Source organism: Protopterus annectens, chromosome 14.part0 (genome assembly GCF_019279795.1).
Source record: "Protopterus annectens isolate FY-2018-M chromosome 14.part0, PAN1.0, whole genome shotgun sequence".
Lineage (NCBI taxonomy): Eukaryota > Metazoa > Chordata > Ceratodontiformes > Protopteridae > Protopterus > Protopterus annectens.
The window spans coordinates 554466238-554486767 of record NC_056748.1 but is presented as its reverse complement, the minus strand read 5'-3'; the positions used below and the strand labels follow the sequence as shown (position 1 = coordinate 554486767).

Sequence of the window (20530 nt, the reverse complement as noted above, 5' to 3'; positions counted from 1 at the left end):
TACAAATATAACTTTCTGACTAGGGATATGGCAGCTTTTGAACGGATATTACTTTCAATTTGTTTATTCTTTAATTTATTATCCTGTTATCTTTTATGATTTTCAATTCTGATATATGTTGTATAACAAACACTCCCAACACTTTCCTTTTGAAAAGCACTATGTTTTTTGTAGTTATTCTTTAGCATAAGATATAGCAAAACATGGTGTATTTACCTTGGTGTGCCCAAATTTGTACTGGGTGTGGTCAACATCAATGGAACCCAGTAGCTTTTCACTTGCTTTCTTGCTGTCAATAAACTGTCCCTCTGGTATTGCACTGGCATTTAACACCTTGTATCTGTTATTTCAGGAATAAAAGGACATGCAGTATTATATTTAACTTATACCATAGGTAGACCTTATTAAAAAGATACAAGTTACTTTGTTACATATACCTTTGTTTGAAGTCACCATATAAGATTCTGCTTGGGAATCCTTTCCTACAAATCCTGATGCCCTCCAGCACACCATTACATCTCAGCTGATGTAGGACTAAATGATGATCCAGTTCTCCTATAACAAGTATATGAATAATACATATTAAAACTTACAAAACACGCATACACACACACACACACACACACACACACACACACACACACACACACACGATAATCTAACACTTCAGTTTTGACTCGTTAGCATATAATGAACTTCAAAAAATGAAATATATATAACCAAAATCCATCTTCTTTGTTATTTTTAACTGCATGATATGTTATTTTGTGCATAGTTACATTTAATCAAACAACGCTGAGACCAGCTAGGGATCTTTACATTACAAGGTCATACAATTGGGATTCAAGGGCAGGCACATGATATTAGTGGAGATTGTAAATGGGTACTCTGTTATCTCTGCACCTAACAGCACAACCTAAGTACAGTTTTTAGCTGGTTGCTCAGATTTTCAACTAAGTCCATTAATTCAGAGGGATAAAACCCTGAAGTTGACCAAGGTGACCCATCTTCAGCTAGCAGCTCAGGCACGTTTTGGAGCTGGTACAGATGGAGGTGTGTGCCTGGGCACATACTCTGCACTAGAATCCCCAATGGAGATTGGGAGTCACATGAAAGTGCTGCTTACAGGGAGGAGGAAGGGCTATTTTTGCCAACCTTTTGCAAAATCGTGTCATCTGCAGGGGAAACTAGCTCTTAATTACATTTAATTGCAAAACTCCAGTTCCTAACACAGGAAAACATCTCTCTCTCCCTCTCTCTCTCCACAGTGGAATGAATGGGTTAGAGTTCTTGCCCTCAGGGTACAAATGGGTCTATAGTGGGGCATGGGATGGCATGAGATGGCAGGTCTTAATGGCCACTGGGGTTCAACCTTAATTGTCAGTGGTGTTCAACCTGAAGAAAATCAATATCCAGATTTGTTTTCCAATTGTTTACAAGAAAGCTATGACCCTGAATTGGCAAGCACAGTTAATAGGCCTTCATAGCCATTCATGTTCCAGACTGCTGATGTCAGGACTGTATGCAGAAAGTTCTTGTATTTTGGGGAAGCTACAAGCTCTGTATGAAAGCAAACAACAGTGAAATGATCACCATAAAATGGTATATCTTGTGGCTCATTAGAAGAGCAATATATATGTCTGAGAATGGGAAACTTGAGATTCTGGAAATGGGAAGGTGTGTACTAGGCTGGCATAGCTGGAGGGGGCATGATAGAGTCCTTTCCTTGGGGATCCATTTCATCTAGGACACATTATATGCCCTAGGGTGGTATCTTATGACCACTCTTACATTTCTTAAATGATTTATTGCCCATAATGACAATACAATACAGTAGACTGCAATACTAGCCAGAAAAAAATTGCAAACAGTATTAAATGTCTAGCAAGCACATTATTTTACAGAGCAACAAGAACAATTTGTCGCAGGAAAAGGCTGAGGCAAGGAAATGTCTTTAGGCATGGAGAGAATACTGTGTAAGGCAGAACGCAGAGCAAAAAAACGAATACAAATGGAATTTTCTGACCTGAATGGCATGGGGTGGCAGGTCAGAAGTTAGAGTAAGACAAAATGGGTAAGATTGGAGACAAATGAGTAAACTTTAGAGAGAAAAAATACTACAAGATAATACTTTATTCGAAAAGCAGTCTGAGTCATCTTTCAGATGCACCTGGTTTAAATGCAAAGCAGATGCAATCTGCAGGTAAAAGTTCGTTCATAGAGATTCATGGGTAAGTGGGAGTAGATAGTAGCCTGAGACAATTTCAGATGCCAAGCTACTAACCTAATGTAATCATACCTCTCAAGTGTACCTCATTACAAGGAACATACCTCATTTGGGGTCTTAAAAAGTTCATGTTCCTCAAAGTTCCTCAATGTTCCATATTGAAAGACTCTGTCACACATTCAGTGTTAGGAATTTTTTAAAGTGAAATCCATGGTAAATAGAAATGAATCATATTAATTCATTAAATGATCTTCTTTATAAGTAAAACCAGCATATTTTAACCATCCTATAGCCTTCCTAGTTAAAGTTTTTAGTAATCCATTAGTATGTGTTCCACATTTTGCCAATTTGTTCCACATTATGAGGGCTAGTGTTCCTCATTTTGGAGATGGAAGGTTGAGAGCTATGAATGTAATTCTTACTCTTGCATTTAACTTGAATGGATCTCCTCCCACCACATGGCTAAGTGGATATAACATTTCACTTGACAAAGCATAGATCACAATTTTTGATAATGTAGATCTAAAAGAAACTATTTTTCATTGTCATTTTTTGCAATGCCTTTGGTTGTTTGACCTATTGCACTTCAACTTTTCTAGGTCTATATGTTGAAACAGTCATAGCTTTTCAGAAATAGAATAAGAAATGAAATGTGTATAATATGATGTGCAGTGATGTGCAGTGATCATTCTAAGGTTAGCAGTACAGTGACATGTGCAATTGTGGAATGTAAACAGCGCACAATGTGGATTTAGAGCTGTAGCAAGGCCCAGCACTCAACACAACCACATGGTATACCCTGCTCGCTTACAAGCTGTTGATTAAGCTATTGTATTTGTTTAGCAGACAGTTTGTAATGGTCATCCTGTTTTCTTTATTTTTAAAGGAAGTAATTTAACTACTTACAAAAACAGGAGATATTCAGTTTAGACGGTTTTTGTTAAGTGGTTGTGATGGCTCAGTTAACACCTTGTAAGCTGTCAGGCTTCTTTTAGAAGAGCAGGTGCCCTCTACAAGTTGGTGCTTGAGGCAGGTAGACCTTTCACGCCCACAATCTGGTACTAAATCTACCTAATAAAGTGTACATTTTGCATTTCATTGTTTACACCACATTTTAAATGGTATGCAAGGAAATTCTGAACTGCAGTTTTACAAAGATCTCAGTAAGTTTCAATTTTAAGAATCATAATTGTATATCCTGTACAACTAGAAATCATGTATCAGATATGAAAGCCTAGTCTGTAAGCATTCAACCTGTATTGATATCAAAAATATTACCTGGTGTCTTTGTCTCATTTGGAATAATGCAGCGGACAAAGTGAGGATGAGTAGTTTTTAGGTTTGTCATCAGCTTGTTCAGATTTTCCTGTATAGAGAAATACATAGTTTTGTGTTCTTTTTAACTTCACACATTGTTTTGCATCTTCCCAGACTTTATTATTGCCACAAAAAGCATTCTTCTGTAATTATTGAAATATCTTGCACTCTTCTAATTATTAACATATGTGCTCATGTGAATTAATTGTTGTACAGTACTTAATGCCAAGTAGAGAGGAAGAGAAAGGCATCAGATAAAGTAAATCAAGGCATCGGATATAGTCAGTCAAGGACAAAAGAAAAAGAAGGGAAAGACATTATTTGCAAGTGAATGATAACTAGTACCAATGGCAGAGAGAAATGAATGAATGACATGCAAATTATCCGTAAAGAGAGCAGTGATGGATGAGAAGAAAGGTTAGTAATCAAAATACCCGAAAATTAGAAAATAGTAGTCTGGTCTAGTAAGAGAAGAAACTGGTGCGATACGTAATGCACATTTCTGTGCTAAACGAGTGTTATAATTTTTAGAGAGCTCGCATCTGATTCAGAAACCAAATTCAGTAATAATGAAAACACAAAGTACCTGACCTAAAATGAGTAGGACTCCCACAGATATTAGTCAACTTACTTAACATGGTACCTGCATTACCTAAAATTATAAATATAGTGAATCAGTTCTAAATGCTATTGTGTGGACTAGTTATGAAAAAGACACAAATGGTAACTTGGTGTTTATTGGTACATACTTTGACCTTTGACCAACATACAATTGTTAGCGGTTGCTTAAAAACATATATAGAAACATACGAAGAAACTCATGGGAGCAGGTCTGAGGTGCCCTAAGTATGTCCAGATATTCTAGTTAATCACACTAAAGATGCCTTTCCTCATTCAGTTTACAGCAAACCCAAGCTTTTCATCACTTTGTACCAATGCCTGCCTTTCTTGAATCACTCTTTATACCTGGACATGCAAACATATTTATCTTGCTGTCAGAAGGAGAATAAGAAGTTGATCTAGTCTGTATGTTGTGAAGGTCCCCTACTTCACTTCCCTTCTCCCAGTCTATCACATAGGTTCATAGGTTCATAGGTATGGACTAGGCTATCGGCCCAAGGACCTAAGTAAGCCTAGCCCAACAAGGTTCACTGGCTTACGCCACCCAAGAAAGTTATTTTCCTGTGCCTCTGTCAAGCAGAGCCACAGAAGTTATCCCCAGGGTGTATTTCCTATTTCCCATCCACTCATCAAGATTTTTCTTGAAGAGTGCTAATGAGGAATTTTGCTTGACATAGATGGGTAGCTTGTTCCAGAGTATGGGAAGTCTCTGGGACAGGACTCTATCCCTCCAGCATGTCCTGTTTATTGTGGTGACAAGGTTTAGGTCCCTAGAGCATGTAGCTCGGAGCGATTGGGATTTCTTTAGGTGCAGCATGTCGAACAGCTCTGGGTTTGACATAGCTTTATATGTTAGGCAGAGATCACCTTGGAGTAGGCGATATGCTACGGAGTAAAGCTGGAGTTTTTTGAGATGGTCAGTGTAGGGCATCTGTTTGAGACCAGTAATCCTCTTTGTGAGGTACTTTTGTGGCCTTTCCAGCTGCTGCATATGTCTTGTGAGGTACATTCCAAAAGGGGCATTGTACTCTATAGTGGGTCTAATGAGTGTCGAGTAGAGGGGAACAATGACCCCTTTCTTATGGATGAGAACCCTTTTGTGATGAGGTGTGCCACGTAGAAGGATTTCCTGATGATAACTTAAAGCTCACTGTTTTCTAAGATCTCCTTTGATAACATATTTCACTTTCTTAACACCTGTCTTTGAACAGTATTTGCGTGTATCTGTTTCTAAATCTAGTCCCCATGCTTTCTTCTCCCTGTGATATCGTCTACATTTGCTTCCAGACATCATTTCCATCATTATCTCTGAAGTTCTTAACATGTCCTTCTCTTTTTTTCTCTTTGGCAAATTAAACATTCCCTACCTTTCTGGTTTCTTCTCACATGACCACCAATCCTCTTACCTTATAGTTTTCATAACCTTTCTCCGTGTTTTTAAGCAGCGTAGTTTATTTTCCCTAAATGGTACCCAAAACTGGAAAAAATTTCCAGCCACAATGTCATCAAACCTTGTATGATGTATTTGTTCATCATTCCTAGATTGCAGTCCTACTACGACAATGTACCATAGTATTCTACTGACCATTGCCACTGACTTTTCTCCTGTCTATTAATTTTAGATATGATAATGGTCTTTAGTTTTTAACCTTCTCTCTATAATTGCTAGCTCTTTTACATATTTACTATACTATATTTTTGGTTTACTGTTTACAGAATTTATGACTTCACACATTCCATCATTATAACTCACCTATCATCTATTAGTCTATTCTGTCCCATCATAACATTCTCCTACTGTTCTGACCTCACTATCCCAACTACTATTACTTACTTTTTATCCCCTGCACAAGTACCCATTCCTGCACCCAGTCAGCCAGTTTGTTCCTCCTATAGGGGGAAAATCCAAACCCATTTGCTTCCCAAACAGGGCACGAATCATGTGTCCCACTCATACCTTGTGCAGGGAGGGGGTCTTATGAGCCCATTTGCCACACACCAGGAGGCCAGTGTCAAGTGATAAAAACTTTCTTTTCCATATTGATATGTGTGACTCCTCTCCCAAGTACCTAACTCCTTTCTGTGGTGGTCAGTGACTTTCATATATGCTAATACTCTATGATGTCCCACGCATGCTCTCACACATTAATGTAAGGAGGTACAGTATGTTCAAGAAATGGAAGAAATTCACCTTAACAGCAAAATTTGAAAATTACCTCCTGGCTTACAGGCAGCATATAGCAACAATGAAAGAACAGCTGCTTCCTGCAGTCCCTCAACAGAGTCAATAGTGTAGTATTCCATGCAGCCTTCCTCTCCTCTGAATGGGCAAGCATCGGCCACTCAATCCCACCCTCCCTCTAATGGTCTTTCCAGCATTTGAGCTGCTAAATGAACTCCTGTCATGTGGGCCCTAGTCAGGGCTTTATTTCTCTACACAAAGAGCCACAGCCACTAGTGGAACTTTAAGCTTCACAATAATGTACCTTCGAGCTCCCTTTGTGTGATACTTCCATTACTAACCGTGTATACAAACTTGTAGATAGCCTACTATAAGTGAGGAATATTATCTACTAAGTATGGCAGTTTTAGTTTCATAAATACCAGAGGGCAAACTAGTTTCAAATGAAACGGTATGCATACTTCTTCGGTATAATCTAGTGTTTGCACTTACACTCTGTCGTATATGTTTAAACTTCTAAAAACTAAAGAATCTGTAAACGCACTTTTATAGTTTTCTAACAGCATCAATATAATTCTTATAAATGTTTTCATAATTAAGGCCTACGTAGGAATACTCGTTGAAACCTGTATAAGCAGAACAATAATTGTTTTTAATTCCAAACATTTGAAAATACCATAGACTTGTCTCCCCATATAACCTAACAGCCTTTAATGGGTCATTCTTTAGCTCTCGACTGCATTATTCCCAGCTAGATAACCCATATCGCTGCAGCTTCACATTTTTGTTCTCCCTGTTACTTATAAAACATATTCACTATGTTAAATAAGATTTATAAAATACTCTTGGTTGAGAACAATATATAAGTAATCATAATTTGCTAACAAAAAAAAAAACAAGAACCTGCAAATATTACAATTAGTTTAACTCTTTCCTGCTCATAATATTTTTTTCAGCAGTTACAAAAGAAAAATTAACTAACCTGGCAATAAGTAAACAGGAAGTTTCATCCCTGCTTTTATTTTACCACCTCCCAGTTTATTTTCTGAATTCAGAGAACAATAATGTAAAAAAATATATACTTAATCAGCCATAAGATTAAGTAACTTCACTTACTCGTCCCAATGAACTGCTACTAAAAACAAAATGCTCAGCTTTAATAATCATTATCACTTTGAGTGTCGTCTTCATACTCATATACCTGTGAGCTGTGATTAGTGGATGGTCAACATGAACCCTTGTGAACCTGATTATCTATTACCGAAGCATTAGCTGTTTTCTTAAAAAAAATACTGAATATTACAGATTATAGCTATGGAAGCAAACTTTCAAAAATGGCTTAATAATGCATAAAGTGAAATTGTATATGATAATTATCATAATTAGGTAACCAGAGTAAAGAAAATATGTGTGGTCTCAACAGGAAGAAGGAGCGAGAGAAGCTTTACTGTTGTAGAGACCTCTCCTCGAAGTTCCGCTACTATGGTTAGTACCTTACACACCTGCACTGTCTTCTTCTTCTTCTTATAGGGCCCCTAACACATAAACATTAACATTTAGGTAGAATGCAAATTGATGTTTAGTTGTTTACAGAAGGTACAGAATTGCTCTGTTAGCTGTTTGCAGTAGCAGTAAGTCATGTTCTGTATAAAAATGACAACTAGCATTAACATAAAAACAAAAAAAAAATAGAAGAAGGAATGCTGCAGCTGCATATTGACAGTGGGCTGACATAGCATAAACATATGCTTTGGAGGAGTCATTACAGTAGTATATGTAGCGTGAAAGGGGCTTGTATAAGCATGTTATAATTAATAAATAGAAGGACATGCAGTGGGATAGTCATATAATACAGTAACATGAAAAAGAAATGTACATTTTATTTTCAGTTTTGAAAATAATATGATAGCTCATTTTTGGGAGTAATATAACATCAAATATTTCATTTCCTTGTTGCAGAAATAACTGCAGGGTAAAAAGAAGTATTTTTCCTTAGCAGTTAGCATAGATAACTTAATAGATGCTCAGGACTGATAAATGCTTCTCTGTGCAATTACCAGACAGAGCTGTTTGTGTTAACTTGGTGATCCTCTGAGGTCATGCAATGCTTAGAACTTGAAAGTTTTTCAATGCATTCAAAGTCATAAAGAAATATAACATTAATAGGGAGATCATTTCAAAAAAAGTTTCTTGTAAAAATGTAGCTTCCCCATTCCCAGCATACTGAATAAAGCAGACTCTGAATGTTCATAGGATCATAGGAAGTTACTAGGCTATTGGCCCTGAGGCCCTTACAAGCCTAGCCAAGAATTTAGCCCATGATCTGACAAGTCAGCATCCAATGCCCCTGTCCAGCTGGGACACAGGTAGAATCTCAGGGGTGTATTTTCTGTTCCCCATTCGATTATCCAGGTTTCGTTTAAAAAAGGTTAATGAGATATGGAGAGGGAGTCTATTCCACAGAAGGAGGAGTCTCTGGGACACAAATCTGTCCTGCCAACAAGCCCTGTTGATGTCACAGACCAGGCTGAGGTCGTGTGCATGGGTTACTTGAGTGGAACTTGACTTGCGGATATACAGCAGGCCCATCAAGGCAGGGTCTGAGATAGCTTTGTATGTCGGACAGAGGTCACCTCTGAGGAGTCTGTATGAGACTGAGTAGAGAGACAGGGCTTTTATCCTACCTGTATAGGGTAGATGTTCGAGGCCCTGTATTCTCCTGGTGAGGAATCTCTGTGGTCTCTCCAGCTGCTGCATGTGTTTTGTAGGGTACATGCCAAAAGAGGCATTGTACTCAATAATGGGTCTTATATGGGAAGAATACAGGGAGGTTATGACCTCCTTGTCCCTGGATAAGATACCCATGCTAATGAGGTGGGCCATGTAGAAAGCTTTCTGAACAATGGGGGCAATACGGTGGTCAAAAGGCTGTACTGACAATCACAGTACATATGAATATTTTTCATCCTTGCAGGATGTTTCCATTTTCCCCATAGTATTGTGAACATAGGTAGTATACTTAACTAGAGGGGTATGCAGTAAGGTCCCACACATAAGGGGATTGTAGGGTTATTTAGCCCCCGCAAAAGCACTTTCTGCTGTTGTCATCAGCAGGTTTGGCAGGTGCATTTTCTGACAAATATAGATTATCTAGTTTCTAGTCATGAGTTGTCTCTCATCTTTTCATAGGGGATCCATAATTGTTATAATGGACAATACTAACTACATAGTTCTCATATAAATGTAAATCAAAGTTTGTCAAAGAAAGATGCCAACATGACTTTTCCATAGTTATTCTGTTTTTTAAATTAACTTGTGCTACTTTCAGGAAATTATAACAGAAATATAACCCTCCTGGAAACCAGGGGGAAAAAAAGGAAGATGTTCAAAATGCATGTATGCAATGTTGCTGAAAGAAACTCTTGTATATCTGATGCTTATTGTTTATTCCATAACTGTTGTTAACTATGCTGCTTGAGTATTATCATCCTGTTCGAGAAATTCTACAACCAAGTGAAATGGGGAATACTTGCACTGAATAGGAATTCCTAGCAACTGAAAGACATTTCGCAGTGATATCATATCTTCTTCTTTTTCTTTTGGCTTTTCCCAGTTAGGGGTCGCCACAGTGGGTCACCTGTCCGCTCATGATTGGCAGTGGAGTTTTATGGTGTTGAGTTGCCAGCCTGGCGCCCAACCTTCCACAAAAGGCACACACATGCGCTCATGCCTAGGGCCAATTTAGAGTGTCCAATCCACCTACAGCAAGTCTTTAGGATGTGGGAGGAAACCGGAGCACCCAGAGGAACCCCATGCGACCACAGGGAGGACATGCAGACTCCGCACAGAAGGCACGCCAGCTGCAGTGATATCATATCATAATATTTAAATAAAAATATATGAACTCAGAGGTCTGCCTTATGTGGAATTGGCATGTAACTGGCTAGTCATTTTCCCCCATATTCCATTTCTGTGATAAATGCATGCATCCACAACTCCTTGTTTCCTATTTTTTGCACATGGGATCATCATTCTCATTGTTTAAATGGTACACTGAGATCCGAGTTACTGCAGAAAATGTTTTCACTTTTTCATGGTGCTTCTCATTTCTGTTCAGCTTTGAGACTGTTAAGATATTGCTTATAAGTAAAGAAGTTGGGGTGAAGCGCCCATTTGGACTGTTAACCTTAGCAAAAAGCATTGGTAAATTGTCATGCAGATTTTGTTTTAGGGAGATGTGTACACGGTCAACTGTGATTCACCAGTTGATATTTTGGATAACTGGAAGTTGACTACTCACAGAGGGAACCAAAGACAGGCTGTGAAAGCAAGACAACATGCATATATTTTCAAAAATGTAATATAAATCATCTCCCTGAATAAACTTATATGTAGCTGACAAAATCAGTATTTCAGCATATTTCCAGGCTGATGTTAAAATGTGTTTCCTGATATTCAGTATTTATGTGGGAAATACAAACAAAAAGTTGGAATGCTATTAGGACTGCTGTGTTCACATAAAAAGTATGAAATCTCTAGAACTTAAAACGCTTTCAGCTGTAGCACAATTAGTACAGTCAATATTCATATACAATTCTGTATTAATTGCCAAATATAATGTATGGCAGTATGCCTGAAATGAAAACATTGAAGAATGACAGTTCCCTGCAAAATCACTTAGGTGCCCATTTCACTACTTTTAATTAGAAATGCAGATTAAACATCAAGTATTTGCTAAGAAACACTGTCTGGTAAAACTGTACAGTCTCCTTTTCCCCATGGGCAAAGGACATTAAAAAAAATGAAAAAAGTAGATACATTATTGAAATGTAACTTTTACATTGTAAAATATCCTCATCAGGAGAATATGGTGAATAAGAACTCCAATCACTTCTATTATATTTATACGGATAAGGTTGCAATGCATATGTTGATGTGCTGTGAAGGTACCTTTTATGAGCAGGGTCTTTCCTTTAAACCTGTTGTACAATCGTGTATACCCTGGTACCGGTCAGTAATTTTACTTTTTTGTCTTTTAAAGTTAATTTTACCTGAGTTTGGCCAACCAAAGAGACAGTTTCCTAAAAAAGAAACCTTCAATATCCGGGCTTTGACACTTTCTGGTAGATTTTTTTTGGTTGGGGGCTTATCCAATCATGTCTTCTAATACATCTTGCCACAACCATCTTTAGTAATTGCATTTGTAGAAATATAGGTTCATTTTAAAGTTTGCATCTCTTGTCTTTCAGCAAAGTGGGGTACTCTGTGGTACTCTAGCGTCATTATAACACTCTATTCTGGTAGAAAGCCATTGTTTTGATTATTTTACATCTCTTATTATCAAAACTCTTTAAGTACAAACCCCTTAGCAGGTCTATTCAGAAACGTTATCTTCCTTTGAAAAGCTATCATATCCTCAGAGATCTGCCAAATATAGCTGCTGTAGATAAAGCTAAGCTTGTGGGTTAGCTTTGCAATTATTCAAAAGGTCTGATCTTTCTCTTGGTTGTTTAAATGTCACATCAGCAGCTTTAGGAGCTACAGACTTTGTATTTTGGTAATGACTATTATTTTTTCATGAATCTTTAAATGTTTTAAAATTGCAGCAATCCTAATTTTAGATTCAGGTCAAGTGAGCATTTGATTTATATTCCTGCTATTGGTACACCTCATTTCATCTCAGACGGTAAAATGCACAGTCTGGTGTCATATTATCAACTACTGCTAGACACTATCCCTCACAAAATGTTAGGACACATCTGAGTTGTTTACCAGGAATATTGTGTCTTAGTAGTTTGAAAGAAGTTGTAGAATATTAAACTTACCCTAAAAAGTGCTGACACTGTCTGGAAGGAAGCACCCTTCTTCTTACCCTTCTTGCCTCCACTTTCACCTGTTTGGAAACAAGATAAAAAAATACACTGCATAATTCAAATTTACCTACAGTGTTCATTGTGACTGTATATCAAAATTATTTTTGTTGGTAAATGGGCTGAAAAAATTTACAATTTGTAGACATGTTTTATAGAATTTCAAGAATGTTTGTACTGTGATATATCACACTAAGTCATATTAAAACAAGATCCAGTTCTGCCTTTTATGTTGCTTAAGTGAAGTGGTTTACCCATGTCAGAATATCATGAGCCCTGCTTACAATGAACACATTCTTGCTGGGAATAACCCTTGTGCAACTAAAATAATAAATTATTCTTTCAGTTGGGATTTTCAACATTAAAGCAATCCTTATTCTTTGTTTATAAGATGCATGCTGCTTTCAAATTAGTCAGAGACAGTCTATGATGCTTTAGAGAATGGACGACCTGAACATCATCACACTGATTAGAAAACAAACATTTTCCAGCAGGGTGTTAATGTACAGGTAATACCTGCTGAGAAACAAGTCTGCCACTTCACGGCAGTGTATTAAGCTCCTGTGGAGTTCAGACTAAAAGACAACTAATGACCGCCATTATTTTATGCTTGCTAAGCAGCGATTTTGCCTTTTAGTGAGTGTAAAATATAAAGAAAAAAAATAGAAAAGTGTGTTTGTTTATGTGTGTGTGTGTGAGTGTATGTATCCATGAAAGTGAGAGTGAGATTGATCAAGCCATTATTTTTCATTCACTAAACACCACTTTTGCTGTTTAGCTCATGTAAAAGTAAATAAAACATAAAGAAAGAAAAGTGTGTATATGCATGCGTGTGTGCTTATGTTTCTGTGTGTATGTGTGCTTGCATGCATGAAAGCAGAAGTCGTGTGTCTGTGTGTGTGTGTGTGCGTGTGTGTGTGTGTGTGAGACAGAGTGTGACTGATCAACCACTGACACCAGCAGTAAAGAGGTTTGCATACTTCTCGGCCTATTATCTCAAGAAATCTGGATAAAGCCTAAAATAAAGTGAGGAACAAAGTCTCAAAAACAGGAACAGGTTTTAAATATTGCTCTTACAAAATTACAGAGTTGCTTAAATAACAGGATTTGGGTTAGCATGAATTTTCTGAAGGAATCCCCCAATGACTGGCAACAAACCATACATTTTCGGAGTAAGGGATCAAAAAATGAAGTAAATATCTGGGTATTTTTTGAAAATTTTGTATTTTAGATATAAAACATTTCCTCCAACACCATTTACATAGACTACAGAAAATTTGAAATATTAGGTGGAGGAACAATTTTACATTTATATATATACATATATATATATATATATATATATATATATATATATATTTATATATATATATATATATATATATATATATATATATATGGGTTCCCTTCACATGGTCGACATTTCAGAATGCCGACATTCATATGGCCGAGACTATATAATCGACATTCGAAAGGTCGACCATGTGGAACCGGCATCTCCGTAAAGTGTGGAATGGAAATATTTCCATCTTCCACACTGTAGTACGATCTCAGAGCTGGTATATTTAAGTTCTGGGGGAGTGGGGGGGTGTGGTGCAGGGGGGCATATCCCCCTGCTAGCAGCGTGAAGGTAAGTTTTTTTTGTGTGTTTGTTATTTTTACTTCCCTGGTCTTGGCCATATGAATGTTGACATTCTGAAATGTCAATCATATGAAGTAGATCCATATATATATATATATATATATATATATATATATATATATATGTGTGTGTGTGTGTGTGTGTGTAGTAATAAAAATAAATAAATAAATAAGTAAAACATAACAGATTTACAGACAGACCATTCTCTAAGCACAATAATGCCCTTTCAAGGGTGTAGAGGCCTCATGCTGCCTAGGCAGGTGTTACACAATAACACAAACCCTGTTGGGCATTATTGCTTGCATAAAGCACATGAAGCCACAGCAAATATCAATATAGTACTCTAAAGTACTAACATTCCCCTGTAAAAGACAAAGCACTATTGACATCCAAAATGATATTTAGCCACCTGTATCTATTTATCCATGACTCTCAGCACATACCTGATAAACAGATGTTTATATGTTGCATGATCTATTTAGATTATATACATTTTTCATTATCCTTACTTTTTGATTGAATATCTCTCATGTTAATCTTTTATGAATGCAAGCCACTGCCATTCCTTCATTAGTCAGCAGACTAATCTCACTTGTATGTATTCATGTCTTTATTCTGTTCCTTTATGAATTCATACCACAAATGATGTGTAGTAATCTGTAGGCAAAATCATGAACTCTGGACTTTCATTATAGTAGTATAACAAAAGGTCAGTTAGACCTCCTTCCACCCCTTGCAGGGCTATATAGCTGATCCCACCTACAGTAGATGCTTTCATATTTGATTTTACTACATTGTCCAGTACTTCTTTTAAATGAAGTGTGACACTGAGCCCAGCTATCTGGAATTTTGTAAATAATTCTATGTCATTTGTGAATATTGCTATGATTTATACAGAACTGCATGTTATGTACTGAGCTTTAATAATGTAACCACAGCATATCCTGCTGGAACATAGAAGATTAACTTACAAAACTTGAAGAAAATAAGTTGAAATTAGGTGTTTGACAATATGTTATAAAAGTTAGTTTCAATACAGTAAGAAGAAAGGATGTTTAGAGCTTGAAGTTTTTTTCTTTTGTCTTGGAGAGAAGTAACTGCTATGTTTAAAATGTAAAGTGTTTTATTGCTTTATGACTTCCTAGCAGCTGCACATCTGTGAGATATGTACTTTTAACACAGAGATGTTAAGTTTCTGTTTAGCCTGGGAACTGAAGTCAGGTGACAAAGAGTGATGTCATTCAAGCTAACCCAGCAGTAATATTTGATGTTAAGAACTCTCTCAGAGAGAGACTGTGCATTTTGTATTTTGTCTTTGACCTGGAAGCATCCATTCATCATCAACATTGCACTTGCTAATAGTAAGTAACTAGGGCATAGTATCTATTTTAGATATAGATCGGAATATAATAAAGATTAGTTTAGATGTTTTCTGTATTTATTTGAGACTGTCCTGCAATGTTGTTTTAAAATATTTCCTGTGATCCTGAACTCTGAAGTAACCGTGTTTGTTTTCTGAGTATTGTCTTGTTCTTTTATTATTTATTATTAAATATATTTAAACCTGTCTTTGTGTCTATTTGTGAGACATATTTAAGCTCTTAGAGTACTTGCATATGTATTTGGTGACACTGTACAGGCCACTCCTAAATAGCCTTGCAAGTCTTAGTCAACATTACCATTTGGATAATAATAACATTACACAGTAGGATTGGACACCCTTTGTAATGGCCTTATAGTAGCTGATAAAGAGTTGGTTGGTGGCAGTGATAACTACCTTATAGTTTTGGCAGAAGGGGGCATAGCTAGTAAACCTGTGCCAGTCTTCCCCAGGAGTGTTGATGTGTTTGTATATAAATCAAATCTCAAAGTGTGTGTGTCTCAGCTACTTGGGCAGGGACACGAAGCACTGGTTGAACAGAAAGGGCGCTGGAGGTTTTGGCTTGACCACTCAGCCAAAATCTTAACCCTATAGCTGTGCCAGTGGGGAGTCTCACTGGGGATCTGGAAAAAGAGGCAGAAACCAACCCCAGACTGACTGTGAACTCTGTGTGCTCTTAAGGAAAATTGTACTTTACTATCTGTGTACTTGTCATCCTCCCATAGTGTATGTCCCTCACTGTTGCCAGTGGTGAGGATTGAGGCTCCTTGATTGCTGGGCCAGGGTAGGGGCATCACATGAAGTGTGTATTTATTATGCAAAGATTTTCATAACAGGGCAGTGAAAGATCAAGATAAAGATACTGAGATAATGACACGAGTTTTATAATATTAAGAGAAACTATTGGTTGAGACTTGCACTGAGCTCATGTACTGATTTGTAACTAGCACATCATGCTTCAGGATGTTAACCAAACCAAATGTATACAGCCTCTGTCCTACAACATTTTTTTTAGGATATTAGCCTGTGATGACCTTGCCCTGGCCCAGCAATCAAGGAGCCTCAATCCTCACCACTAACACCAGGGAGGTTGTCTTATAGAAGAGAAAAGGATAATTAATACACACAGTAAAGTACAATTTCTCTTAAGTGCACACAGAGATCACAGTCAGTCCGGGGCTGGTTGCTCCTTTGCTCACCAGGTCCCCAATAAGACTCCCCACTGGCACAGCTATAGGGTCCAGGTCTCAGCCTAGCTGGGCAAGCTAAAACCTCCAGTACCCTCTCTGTCCAGCCAGTGCTTTGTGTCCCTTCCAAGTAGCTGACACAACACACACACATACTTTTAGATAAGTATTTATACAACTTCACAGACACTCTTGGGAAAGGCTGATACAGATTCTCCAGCTGTGCCCCTTTACCCAGACTATATGGTAGTAATTACTGCCACCACACAGCTAATAATATGAACTACTAAAAGGCCCTTAAAAGGGTGTCCAATTATTACTGTGCAATATTATAATCCAATGGTGGTATGACTAACAGTCAAGGCTTACTTTTGAGTGGCCTGTTACAATAACCTCTATAAATATGCAATGTACTCTAGAGCTTATCTCTACACAAACCAGCCACAGGTAGAACATTTTAAAAATATTTAATAATAAATAATTAAAACACAAGACAAAACTACTACACCACGGATATATCTAAGAGTTCAGAGATCAAACAGAAACTTAAAATACTACCATAGGACAGGTCTGAGTTCAAAGAAAAATACATAATTAATCTTTACTAGCTTTAACTATTCCTACAAGAAATCACAGTGCTAAAACTCATATGTGAGCATAAGGCAGAGTGCTGATAAGTTGGATATCAAGATCAAAATGCTCTAAGTCTCTTGTGAGAAATAGTATTTAAACATTAGTAAACAAACATGTTTGCAGCGTCCCTCCCAAATTACATCATGTTGACACTTAGGTTTTCCCAGGCAAACAAACTGCATTATTTAGCAATCTAACACCCGCTCAGAAACTTACAACAATAGAAGACATTTCACATGTATATTCTAACAGAAACCAGAGCAGTAAAGCACCATCCATATGTACATTCTTGTCATAAACTTTAGCCTTAAAACAATGGGTATAAAACCTTCATCCAGACACACTGGAGCCAAATTCTAACATGAAAGGGTCACAACATGCTTCTATGGGTCAGTAGAGTGCAATGTTGTCACATATTTTGCAGTTCCACATTTCACAGTATTATTTTACATTCAAGAAAACATGTCTGTATTTTACATTTATTTACAAATGCCAAAATTATATATCAAATTCTATTTGACTAGGCTGGCAGCCTTCGCCCATCTCTCCCCAATCATCACATCCCCCCCCCCCCGGGGAACTCAAGCAAGTTTTTCAAGTGCCCCTTGAGAAACATTGCTTGAGAGTGTCAGGTCTATCTGGGTGTACCTCACCCCATTCCCTGTCTTGAGAGCCCATCTGCATTGGCATTTCTACTCCCACTGCAGTGCTGCACTGACATATATGCTTGCAAACCCAGAATCTATCTTAGCAACTTGGCATTTTGCTGACTGGCTCTGTTTAACCATGTTAGAGGGTAGTGATCTGTCATCACAGTGAATTTTCTTCCATACAGATAAGGCTGAAGTTTTTGTAGTGCCCACACTATGGCTAGACATTAATTTTCTACCGCTGCATAGCATTCCTCCCTGGGTTGGAGTCTATGACTGAGATAAACCACTGGGTGCTCTTCTTCCTCTAAAGAAATCTGGCTAAGTACAGCCCCCACCCCATAGTTTGAAGCATCCACCTGCACAACAAATTATTTGCTGTAGTCTGGACTGGCTAACACAGGGGGGTCCTCCCAAAGCTTCCTTAAGCTTCTGAAATGCCTGCTCACATGCTGGGGTCCACACTACCTTATATGGCCTGTTCTTCCTTGTTAGGTCTGTGAGGGGTGCAGCTATGGTACTATAATTGGGAATGAACTTTCTGTAGGACCCTGCTGTCCCCAAGAATACCCTCACCTGCTTTTTGGTAACACGTGTAGGCCATGCCTGAATAGCTTCCACTTTGGCAGGTTTTGGCCTTATCTTACCACTCCCCACTCTATGTCCTAGGTAGGAGACCTCTGCCATACCCATCTGACATTTGCTCAGCTTAATGGTCAACCCTGCCCCCTTTAGTCTGCCCAGCACCTCCCTGACATGCGGAAGGTGCTCTTGCCAGGAATGGCTGTAGATAGCAATATCATCCATGTAAGCAAGAGCAAACCCTCCTGCTCCTGCTAAGATATGATCTACCAGCCTCTGGAAAGTCACTTGGGCATTCTTCATCCCAAAGGGCATCTTTGTGAACTCATACAAGCCAAAAGGAGTCACAAAGGCTGACTTCTCTCTAGCACTGGGAGTCAAGGGCACTTGCCAGTAACCCTTGGTAAGATCAATGGTTGTAAGATACTTAGCCTCACCCAGCTGCTCTAGGGCATCATATGTCCTAGGCATGGGGTAAGCATCTGACTCTGCGTGACTATTTAATTTCCTGTAATCTACACAGAACCTGTTGCTGCCATCCATCTTTGGCACCAACACCACTGGTGAGGTCCAGGGACTGTTGATCTCTTGAATCACCCCTAGTTCCAACATCTCCTGTACCTGTTCCCTCAGAATCTGTTTGACTCTCTCAGGCACCCTATAAGGGACCTGCCTGATAGGCCTTTGGGGTCATGTACCCACCTGGTGCTGCACCAGGTGGGTGCTCCCTGGTTTCCTGGTAAACATGTCCCCAAACTCCTGCAACACTGCTCAGATTTCTTGAACCTGGGTAGGAGATAACTGCTGGGACATTGCTACCCCTTCCACCAAGGTGTCAGCCCAAGCCTCACTGAGGAGATCAGTCACAAGATCTCTCTCAGACTCCTCCTGCAATCCACTGCAAATGCTCAGCACCAGGGCCTCCCTATCATGGTAAGGTTTCATCATGTTAACATGGTACAAATTGTGCCCCTGCCATCCGCCTAGCACTTCCACCATGTAGTTAACAGCACTTACCTTTCTTACCATCTTGTAGGGTCCCTCCCAAGCTGCTTGCAGCTTGTTGTGTCTGACAGGAATGGGAACCATCACCTGCTTCCCTACAGCATACTCTCTAGCTCGAGCATTCCTGCCATACCACACCTTTTTCTGTTGTTGGGCTTCTGCCAGGTTCTCCTGGGCCAAGCCTATGAGTTCCCTGAGCCTTGTCCTGAGGTTCAGGACATATGCCACAACAGACTCCTTGTGAGACTCACACTCACCTTCCCACTCATCTCGAATTAAATCTAGAGGTCCCCTCACCCTATGTTCATACAGCAACTCAATGGATGAAAAACTTGTGGACTCCTGGGGAACCTCTCTGTAAGCAAACAACAGATGGGGCAAATATTTGTCCCACTCCCTCCTAAACTGATCTGCAAATGCCCATAGCATGGACTTGATTGCAGAGTTTAACCTCTCAACAAGACCATTAGTCTGTTGATGGTGATGTGCTTCAACCCACAGGACCTCCACAGACAAGCTAACAGGTCTGACATAAAATTGGCACCTCTGTCAGACAGTATTTCTGTTGGGAAACCTACCCTGCTGAAAATCTCTAGCAAAGCATTTGCCACCTTCTCAGCCTCAATGGAGGACAAAGCCACTGCCTTAGGGTATCGTGTAGCATAATCTACAATCACTAGGATATACTTTTTCCCTGTGGAACTTGGGGTAATCAGAGGACCCACAATATCCATAGCTACCCTCTGGAATGGCTCTTCAATCACAGCCAAAGGCATCAAAGGAGCTCTCAACTTGTCTCTTGCCTTGCCTACCTTTTGGCACTGCTCACAGGTTCTTCAGTACCCTGTTACATCTCTGGAAATTCCAGGCCAATAGAAGTTTTGCATAATACGCCTCTTTGTACATTTTATGCCCATATGACCTGCAAAGGGAATATCATGGGCTATGGCTAGAAGTGCCAGACGGTAAGCTCTAGGCACTACCAACTGCTGTACTCTCTCACCTTCTAGCCCTCCCTCAGGGGTCCGCTCTCTGTACAGTAACCCTTTGTTCCAGTATACAGATTACCCCTTCCCTTGAGAATCAGGTGCCTCCCTAGCTACCTGCCTTAGGCCTTGCAATGTATAGTCTGATAGCTGAGCCTGTCTCATGTCTCTCCTTGTAACCCTTCCCAACTCCCCTTCCACAGGAAGTCTGGCATCCTCTGACAGTGGTGTCTCACTGTCAGCCTGG

The 20530-nt window shown here is 38.9% G+C and overlaps 1 protein-coding gene across 1 annotated transcript in view; it reads right to left on the bottom strand.

Moving 5' to 3' along the window:
* LOC122789096 (myosin-4-like) overlaps positions 1 to 20530 on the bottom strand; it is a 232205-nt gene that overhangs the window by 91460 nt on the left and 120215 nt on the right. The window contains exons 17-20 of the mRNA XM_044056296.1: positions 12173 to 12240; positions 3506 to 3593; positions 438 to 555; positions 217 to 340 (exon numbers count right to left, since the gene is read on the bottom strand). Of these exons, the coding sequence (XP_043912231.1) occupies positions 217 to 340; positions 438 to 555; positions 3506 to 3593; positions 12173 to 12240 (398 nt within the window). The remainder of the gene's footprint in view (positions 1 to 216; positions 341 to 437; positions 556 to 3505; positions 3594 to 12172; positions 12241 to 20530) is intronic.